Source organism: Malaclemys terrapin, chromosome 4 (assembly GCF_027887155.1).
Source record: "Malaclemys terrapin pileata isolate rMalTer1 chromosome 4, rMalTer1.hap1, whole genome shotgun sequence".
NCBI lineage: Eukaryota > Metazoa > Chordata > Testudines > Emydidae > Malaclemys > Malaclemys terrapin.
This window is the reverse complement of record NC_071508.1, coordinates 17,101,901-17,111,499: the sequence shown is the minus strand read 5'-3', so window position 1 is coordinate 17,111,499 and position 9,599 is coordinate 17,101,901. Positions and strand designations below refer to the sequence as shown.

General features: G+C 46.2%; 1 protein-coding gene across 2 annotated transcripts; it reads right to left on the bottom strand.

Moving 5' to 3' along the window:
* Positions 1 to 1,779: 1,779 nt before the first annotated feature.
* On the bottom strand, positions 1,780 to 9,164 carry LOC128835858 (acidic mammalian chitinase-like). Of its 2 annotated transcripts, none has more exons than XM_054025697.1 (11): positions 9,114 to 9,164; positions 7,613 to 7,642; positions 7,272 to 7,473; positions 6,798 to 6,854; positions 5,994 to 6,159; positions 5,643 to 5,767; positions 4,786 to 4,909; positions 4,335 to 4,520; positions 3,393 to 3,512; positions 2,668 to 2,809; positions 1,780 to 2,116 (listed from the first exon to the last, which is right to left on the bottom strand). In XM_054025697.1, the coding sequence occupies exons 3-11, from the start codon at positions 7,403 to 7,405 to the stop codon at positions 1,863 to 1,865; spliced, it is 1,308 nt and encodes a 435-aa protein (XP_053881672.1). In that variant the 5' UTR covers positions 7,406 to 7,473; positions 7,613 to 7,642; positions 9,114 to 9,164; the 3' UTR covers positions 1,780 to 1,862. The 2 variants fall into 2 exon arrangements, with proteins under 2 accessions (XP_053881672.1, XP_053881673.1); XM_054025698.1 differs by having other exon boundaries at positions 9,055 to 9,143.
* Between the last annotated feature and the right edge of the window lie 435 nt (positions 9,165 to 9,599).

The following is a 9,599-nucleotide window of genomic DNA, read 5'->3' as shown; positions in this document are numbered from 1 at the left end:
TGTTTGACTGTGCACTGAGTATTAGAGCAAGGGGTACGCACTGATTCTATAAAAGGGCCAGACTTATGGAAGGAGAGTGATGTTTCTTTCCACTGAGAATAATCAAGTCATAGAGCAGAAGCTCCAAGTCAGCCAGGGAGCACATGGGGTATGTCAATGTATCTTCATAGAAAGGAGTTAGAAAATTATTGACATGATTGAAATCCTGCTTGGTACGATGGCTAGCTGCACTCGTGGAGGAGGAGCCAACATTGGTTTCCTGGTGATTTTCTGTGTTCTTGGTATAAAGACAATTGTAAGCTGCATAACTAGAGTCTGGTATGGCTTTGTGATGTACTTTTGGAGATAAGAATTCCTCTTTCTCTTTTGCACTTCTTGCCCATTCTGCCACTCTCTGCTTTCTCCCATCAATATTTCTTAGTTTTATCCATTATCTGCTGACTTTTTGCTTCATTTTTATATATAGTAGATTTCAAGCCTAGATTTTCATCAGCAAATGTACCATGCCATGGGTACATAGGGCACTATATTAATAACATGTAATAAATATTATTGCTATGCTGGGGTTTGGTTGAAATTGTTGGGTGTGATAGCAGGCTTCCATTCAGGCTAAACCAGGGAACAAATGTCCCTTTGTTTAGTGGTAGAAGGAACAATGGAAAACCAACACCCAGTGACTAGACTGCATGCTACCCTGGGCAGTGGCTGGGCCATGTGGTCCAAGGGCTTTCTCATGGATCTGAGAACAAACACAGAGTTAGAGATTACTTGGATTGCAGTTGTGTGTGAGAGAAGCAGCAGAAATACCAGTGGAGCAGACAGAGAAGGAAGCAAAGACACAGCCAGAGACACGTGTGTGCTGTGACTGTGGGAAAAGATCAGACAGCTTTTGGGCAGAGTGCTTGTTGGAAAGAGGCTTGGGACTGGGAGCAGAGAAACCGACTCTTGCTGTTTTGAGTCCTACTCTGTTTAAGGAAACAGAACTTTGTACATAAGCATGAAAGGTACATGACTCTATATCATAAATTTCTCCTCCTAACCGAAACAACCTGTCAGACCCTGAATTTTGGCTAACTGCTTGGGCCAAAAGGAGCAACATTATTAATAATAAAGCTTTCTCTGTTCATTCCCAGGTCTAACCATATAATGGTGAAGCCTGCCAGTATTCCTAGTGTTCCAGTTCTTTAGGCAGGTAGTGTTGCATGGAGATTTCATGAACGCTTTAATTCAGCCTGGAACATACTGGGAGTAAGTGAAGAAGGACTAGTGGAATTACTTTTATTGTCTATTTCCAAGGAGGCTTTTAAAGATATAATGTTATTGTGTGCAAAGAGGGTGTCTGCTTGTTCCGGGCTGAATCTTAATGCCATAATGCAAAACAACACCTAGCTCTTACATAGCACTTTTCATCTGTAGCTCTCAAAGCACTTTACAAAGGAGGCCAGGATCATTATCCCCATTTTACAGATGGCGAAATGGAGGCCGGGGGAGGTGGGGTGACTTGCCTAAGGCCACACAAAAAGTCAGTGGCAGAGCTGGAAACAGAGCCTGGCCAGTGCTATATCCAGTAGGCCAGAGTGTCTCCTTTAAGCTCCCTTCTCAGCAAGCCAGGAAAGGGGAGCAATCTCCCTCTTTCATTTCAGGTACCATAATAGTGGGAAGGTGTATTACAAAACTGGCTGTTTAATCTATGTTGCCCAATAGGCCAAACTCTGCTCTGTTACCGCAGTGCTACCTTTGTGCGTATGCAGTGACAGAGACCACACATTATTATTTTAATGCAATGCGCGTTTATTGATCATTCTTTCGTCTGAGGTCTGCACCTATTGCCATGAGGTCTGCGAATCTAGTGGGGGTTCTTTTCATGCCCAGTTGCAGCAGGAGCAGCTGGAGTCGAAGACGAGGCTGGCCTGGCAGAACTGCAGGTAGGTTTTCCCGCTCACGCAGTGGTAGAATGCGTTGTTGTTACTGGGATCCGGGTAGAGGCCATTGGCTCTGCCGGAGCAGAAGTTGCTGCTGCTACTGCCGCCCCTGGAGCTTCCGCTGCCTTTGGAAGGGGCAGCCGTGGCTGGTTGGTTAGCACTGGTACCCAGGGTGGTTGCTGGAACCTTGCAGTCTGAAAGAAATAAATGCAAAGGGAGGCATTAGAACATGCTTTTTTTCTAAGCATCTGATGCATGGCGGTAGACGTGCCTCTCGAGGAGGAAGTTGAAGGAGGGCAAGGTAGCAGCTTCACAGAGGTGTTTGGGAAGGTTTTTCCTTGCACGGGGGATGTGGAAGCAAGTGCAAAGGTGCATATGGGATAAGGCAGTAAGCTGGTGCTGAAGGCTGGTTTCACTGGCCGAGCAGAGGGAGCAACACAACAGGATGCGAGAGCAGATAAGAAGATGAGGAACAGAGCCGTAAAGGGCCTTCAAGTGGAGGACAAAAAGCTTGAATTTGGTGTAGTGGAGAAGGAAGAACTAGAGGAGCGATTCAGAGCAGGGGGCTGGCATGGTCAGAATGACGTGCCAGGAAGATGGTCTCAACAGCGGAGAGGGAGAGGTGGGTGTCAGCATGGCCAGAGAGGAGGAGATTGCAGGAGGTGAGACAGGAGGAGATGCAGGCCTGGAGAAGAGTTCAGAAGAGTGCTGGTCATCTCATTCCATGCACTGGGGTGTTACTTACTAGGGGTGGTGACGCCCAAGGCAGATTTCAAGGAGTTCATCAGAGGGTATTTGCCTTCTCCACAGAATGTGCCAGTGAAGTCGTCCAGATCAATAGCCCAAACCATGGCACCTCCAAAATTGTTCTCCAACAGCCACTTTGCCTGTGAGGGAAGATTTTTAAGCAGAGTTGTAAACGCATCAGTAAAGCTACTCTAAACCATGTCTTATCTGAAGGTTTCAGGGCCTGAGCCTACAGTCTTTGCTCACATTAAAGACCGGACGTCAATGGGAATAGAATAAGGGCTGCAAGCTAAGTCTTTAAATAGCAACAGATCCTGATGCAAAGTCTATTCAATGGGCTTTGGGTCAGGGAACTAGAGCAATATGTACTGGATGTAAATTGTGCACTTTCTCCCAAGGTGTTAACACCGTACAGTGCTGGCACCCCGATCATTTCCTGCCTGAGCCTAGGAACCTGTAAGGAATATCAAGGGTCTCGGTTCACATCCAGTCCTGAGAAGTGTGACTAAACAGAGGGGAATTCACTCTTATCTCTGCAGATATTGGGATCCTCTAGGCTGAGGAAGAAGCAGTGTGGAGATCCTGTAAGACATTAACTGGCAAGGATCAGTATGGAATAGTGGCCTCTGTCCCACTCTCCAGAGAGCAGTGTAGCTCTGTAGCCCGATACAGGCGTGAAAGCCCTGACCCGGAGCATAAAGAGATGACAGACAACAGATTTACCTTGATGGCGAAGCTCTTAGGGTTGTCATAGCCGATCCACTGATTTCCTTTGTAGGCGTAAGGGACTTTCTGAGGAGCGTTCCACACGATGGTGGCTCCACTCTTCAAGAAGGTACAGACCTGGGACATAAAAATTGTTTGTTAAGATGGTCTATCCTAACTGATCTAGAGGCCTATATCTGACTGTCTCTTTGGACTGACCCAGCACACTGCATCCCATAGGTCTGACCAGGCTAGTTTGAATGTTCAGGAATACCACCAGCTGCAGACATCGACTGGAGGTCTCTCTCCTGCTGTCAAGAAGCCACTGTGATTCAGAACCTCATGTCACTAACATTGCATTAGGAAAAGGAGAGGGTCTCTTAAAAACCCTGGGCACTGCTTCCTGTCTCTTGTTCCCTGATTCCTGCTCCAACCACTAGGCCTGACTCCTGCCCCAGTCATTAGGCCTGACCACTCTCAACCGGGTCGTGACAGGGCAACAATTCTGCAGTCTCCGGTGGAATTGCAAGGCTGCCGGTGTGAATCAAGACTGAACATTATTATTTAGTAGTAGTTGTATTGTGGTAGCACCTAGGAGCACATTCATGGACCAGGGCCCCATTGTGTTAGATGCTGTATAAACACAATGATGGTCCCTGCCCTAAACAACTTACAGCCAAAGTAAATATGATCATGGTTCCACCCAATGAAGGGGTTACCAGTCTGCTGGCAAAACTATCCGAACTCACCAGAGCAAACAACCCCTAGAGCATCTAAGTAACATTTTTGTGATGATGGCTTAAGCTCATGTGTGTTATAAAACGTGGCTGTGTCATTCTGTTCCCGAGTGTCTCTATCAGAAACGTTGTTTTTGCAGACACGTCCTCCAATAAATATACTGTGCGAACTCCCATAGCTAACAACCATTCTGATTTGCTGCACCCATTTTCATAGTTCTACCTCAAAGTAGGCCAGAGTCCCGGCTGACTGGGTGTAGGCTCCCGCGGCACCTGGGCCGGAGGTTGGGGCATCCAGACCATGGTTGGAAGGGTCGCTGAGGGTGAAGGTGCGGGCATAGGCTCCGAATCCAACCATCAGCTTCTCAGCTGGGGCACCATTGTCCTTCCAGTAGTTCATGGCATAGTCCTAGAGGAGACAGCACAGTGATCCAGTCAGAAAGATGTTCCCAAACCATGGGAATCATAGAATCATAGAATATCAGAGTTGGAAGGGATCTCAGGAGGTCATCTAGTCCAACCCCCTGCTCAAAGCAGGCCAATCCCCAACTAAATCATCCCAGCCAGGGCTGTCAGGGAGATGTTCCCAAGACATGGGAACTAACCTCCTCCCCCAGTGGAATGATGTGATGGGAGAAAGAAAACAGCACCTGCCTTTCTGTGTCATTACTCACCACATTGAAGTAAATGTAAGAGCCTTGGTCAGCAGGCCCTGCAAAGAGAGGGCTGTTTTCCCCTGTGAACCTTTCCCAGGAGCCCCTCATGTCGTAGGTCATCACATTGATCAAGTCCATGTACCTTTTGAGGAAAAGCAAGTGACCAGAAATATCATTCTCGGGGCTTATTTCCCCACCTTTGAAGGCTGTGCGCTGAATAATGACCCCATCTAATGCCGTCAGCTAGGATGGATGGCTTCAGGGCTCCCAGGCAGTTGTATTTTAAAATTACAAACAGTGCACTGCTGAGTCCGAAGTCAGACTCCTCCTGTGTGTAACTCTGCTGAAGCTAGTGGATTTTCATCGTTGGTGAAATCTGTCACAGAGTGGGCCTAAGAAATGACAGATCATGGGGGCGGCGGGGGTGTGTGTGTCACAAATTGCATAGGTGAGAGCTGCTGAAACCGGATTGTACAGCTCTGTATTTTACTGTGAAACCTTATAGAAGAAAAGTGAGCACTTGTGCAAGCAAAAACAAGCAGAAGTTTGCAATTGATAGTACAACAGGAACTTGAAGTGAGAGGTGAAAGAGCACGTGTGAACCTTTACCATTGGCCAATTCTAGCCCCACATGCCCTATTAGAATCTCCCACTTAAACCTTATGTAGAATCTTCCCTGCTGTCCCGTGTAACTGCTACTTTCTTCCGTCTGCAAGAGCTGGATGGAACTCTCTGCCTGAAGACACATTGTGACAAAGCACACGTTACTGGTGTCAGGTGCTTTTCTCTTGATTTCCACGGCACCAGTTTCCCTTCATTGTTTGGTCTTGGCTGAGTGGTTTCCCACTGGGCTTAGGAATTAACGAGCCACTTACTTGGACATCTGTGGGATCTGGTAAGCAGTTTTGATAGTGCCTTTGCCACCCGACACAGCTGCGGAAATCAACAGCCTGGGTTTGTTGCTCTGAGCAGCCTCTTGCTCGAAAGCTTCATACATTTCCTGGAATACACCACACAAGGGTCTTAGCGCTAAGGAGAGGTCGAACATCGCCAGCTTTCACATGCTGAAGGTTGCGATAAAGAACTGACTGATTTTGGAGGAAAAGATTTCCCAAGTCACTCAATATTTGTCAGAGGAATGGATTTGGGTGTGTACGTGCTGTATCACTTGCTAACTTGGATGGCCTGGGAATTGGGATGAAATGCTAGCAAAAAGAAAGGCTGACCTGCAGCAAGATGGTGAAAAGTTGCTGGGTATCAGCAGGGCTGCCTCTGTTGCCAGGGTATTCCCAGTCAATGTCCAGCCCGTCAAAGTCGTACTTGCGCAGGAAGATGATGGCGGATTGGATGAAGGTCTGGCGGTTCTCAGCAGAGGAAACCATGTCAGAAAATCTGAAAAGACAAAAAGGCAATAGCTAAATGGTGAAACAGCAAATGACAGTGTAACATGCTTGTAAAGCATGCTAGTGGCTAGTCTACAGAGAGGATAACAGGCTACTACTGTCACCAGTTAATAGAGCTACTCATTTAGCTGAAGTGGTAGAGGTCAAAGATTTGGTGCTGAAGGTCCGAGATTCTTACCATGCAGAAAGCCCATAGTGAAAGTTGTTAAAGTAATATAGGGGCTTCACATTGCTTGGCATATTACAGCGTCCAATAAAGAATGGGTGAAGAGCATCATTATTTAATGTTGAGGCTTCTCCGATTGTTTCTGCCTAATCCCTCTCTTTCCCACTACAGGAGAAATGGAAATTTAGCAGAACGTGATTTGGATGCAGAACCACTGTGCAATCTGGTTGCGGATAATTCAGTGAAAGGTCATCTCCTGAATGACCCCATTCCCAACCAATGTTTCTCATGCAGCACTCCATTATGGAGTGGAAGGTAGGAAGGACCTGGTTAGAGGTACGTGCTGTGTAAATATACAGGTCAGGAAGTAGAAATTAGTGGCCAGGAGGAAGGGACTGAGGTGCAAGAGAAAAAGAAAGAAGGGGGAAAACATAAATTCAGGCTGGATACAGGGTCCTTACTTTTGGGTCCCGAAATTCCAGCCTCCGACAGACAGCAGGGTTTTCAGGTCAGGATTGCTGTGAACAAATGATTTTAAAGGACATTCAATAGCACCAGAGATTAAGGTAGTTACTCAAATTCCTTTGGACATAATGGACCAGATTCTGTTTCAGTTACAGCCATGAAACCCCCCAGAAACCAATGGAATTACACAGGGGAATCTGAGAGCAAATTCGGAATAGTATTTTCTTTCCACTTCCTCTCCTAATCTGTTGTCCAGTGTTGAACAGTTGTTTCATCCCATCCCACCCCACCCTTGGCTGCATTTCAGTGGTGGATGCAGCGATCCCTGTGTATTGTTCGACTTAAAAACCGCTATACAATCTGCAGAGCTCTGTGGGATCCTTTGGGAGTGGGGGTGTGTGTGTAAAAACACTGTGTAATTATTGTCATCACTGAGAACTCACAAAGTCATTGAATAAAATAGCGCTTACTAGGTCTTGAGTCCATTGATGCCAGCATAGAGGGCCACATCATTCCATTCGATGGTCTGGATCTGGTTGTTGGCCATGCCAGCAAAGGCATAGATCACGTGAGTGCATAGGCATGGATCAAGATTTTCAGGCATGTAACGTGTAATTCCAGGTCTGTACTGGCACCAGTTGGTGAAGTAGCAGACAATGTTGGTAGATGAGCCTGGAATTTAGAAGGAGAAGATTGGGGCATGTGTCTTGGTTATTAGATAACATGCAGGGTGAGCAGGTGGGGCTAAGTTTTTCAGCCCCCTGTGAGTCAGACGTGAAAATTATGAGTAAAAACACACATGTGCACTTACCCAGCTGCACGTGCAGCAGAAGGGCCAGACCTAGTGAAGGAAAGGAGAAGTTCCATCATGAATTGCTCAGACACAAAACCAAGGTAGGTGATTCTCTAGCAGCCTGCTCTTACCCCAGGGAGCAAGCTGGAGCCCTTCAGAGTTAAGCAAGAGGTGGACAAGATAAGAATTCCATCAACTTGCAGCATTTTCAGCTGCCTATGGTCCTTCCCCTGTGTATTGTGCTGCTGAGATGATCGACTGCCTACTAATTTCCAGTTCTTTTCAGCTCTTTGGGATATAAAGAGCCATCCCACTATCAAGCCTCCTGCAATGCTGAACACTTGCCACTGTATGCTGAGATCTCAGAACACTTGTCTTGCTTGCTACTTACAGGAGGTAGGGAAGGGTGGTACCGTAAGGCAGGATAGGGTCACAGGAGTTAGTGATGGACAAGGCCTACTAGATCATCAGGTTTACTCCCCTCGCTAGAGCTAGATCTAGGGCTAAGATCAGAGATGAGTCGAAGTTTGTCTAACTTATTCTTCCAGCCTCCTAGAGTTCCACCATTTTTGACTCTCTCTAGACTCCTTGGCACTGAGCAGTCTAACTCCATTACTCCTGACTTAAATGTATGCAACTGTGAGAGGAGTCAGGCTGCCCTAGACTTGCACCTAATTACTGAGGTGTAATTTTCACCTCTCCCTAATCGCTCTTCAGTTTGGCCCAGGGACTCAAATGGAGTCTTAATGTAACAAGGCATATCTTTGTCAATAGGAGTTGCATTCATTTAAACAAGGGAAGAATGGGGTCCAGGAAGTCTAAGTTACCTAATATATCACCTCTGAATTTGGCCTGGCAGAAGAAATATCCAATATTAAACTGATGCTAGATCTTATATATGTCTCTCATTTAATCACCTCTCTGTTTCTCATGCCTTTATCCACTGCACTGTTACCAATCCATAGTAGTGCAAGACTTTTCTATAATTATCAATAACAATAATTTTATTAAGTGTTATGTCCTCCCCAGGCCTCTCCCAACCAAGAAAGAATTTACTCTGGTCCAACGCATTTTCTCTATTTCATCTGCTTTCTAGAAGAACATATGCTCTTAAATCTACAGCAATGAGGAGTAAGTAACTAAGCAGATAGATGATAATACCTAGCTCTTGTACAGCACTTCTTATCAGAAGATCTTAAAGAGCTTTACCAAGAAGGTCAGTATCAATAGCCCCATTTTACAGATGGGGAAATCAAGGCACAGAGAGATGATGTGACTTGCCCAACGTCATCCAGCAGCACAGATGGGAGTAGAACCCAGGCCTCCCGAGTTCCAGAGCAGTGTTCTACTTTATCCACTAGGCCACACTGCCTCGCATAGCTAGCTTTGTGAGACTATCTAGGGAGATAATAGCTGGATAGACAAACAGACATGGATGGGAAAGAAATCTGTTTCATTACCGGAATTATTCCGTTTCTATAAATAACAATGAGAAGAAGAAGTCCTTCTCTAGACTCACTGTGTCACTGAGTCTCTCAGGATCAGATCAGAAGGAATAGCTTGCCCATTTTGTTGCCTGTGTACTAGCTCGGTTGAGCACTTGCCTTCCTTTTATAAGATGGTCTCCGCTCCTCCTCAGCTACACATGTGACACCAGTATGTGTCCCCATCCCATACATTAAACAAAAGGTTAATCTGTAACTCCAGGTGGACTAAACTGAAGTAGTTACCTCACACCACCAGCTGCCTCCCACTGAGAGTAGTCCTTTTATTTCTAATCTCCAGTAATCAAGGTTGATGGATAAGAGGGTCTGGTTTGAAAGTGAAGTGCTGGATGCCCCCCCTCCCCCAACCCCGCCCGCCACAAAAGGTTAAATCCCGCCACTGGAAATCTCAACATGCTGAGTATTATGTAAGGAAACCGTAATAACTTCACAAATATATGTTACAGCAGGGAGCTTGCCAATGTAATTATAGGGGTCAGAATATCATGTAACCCAGGAGG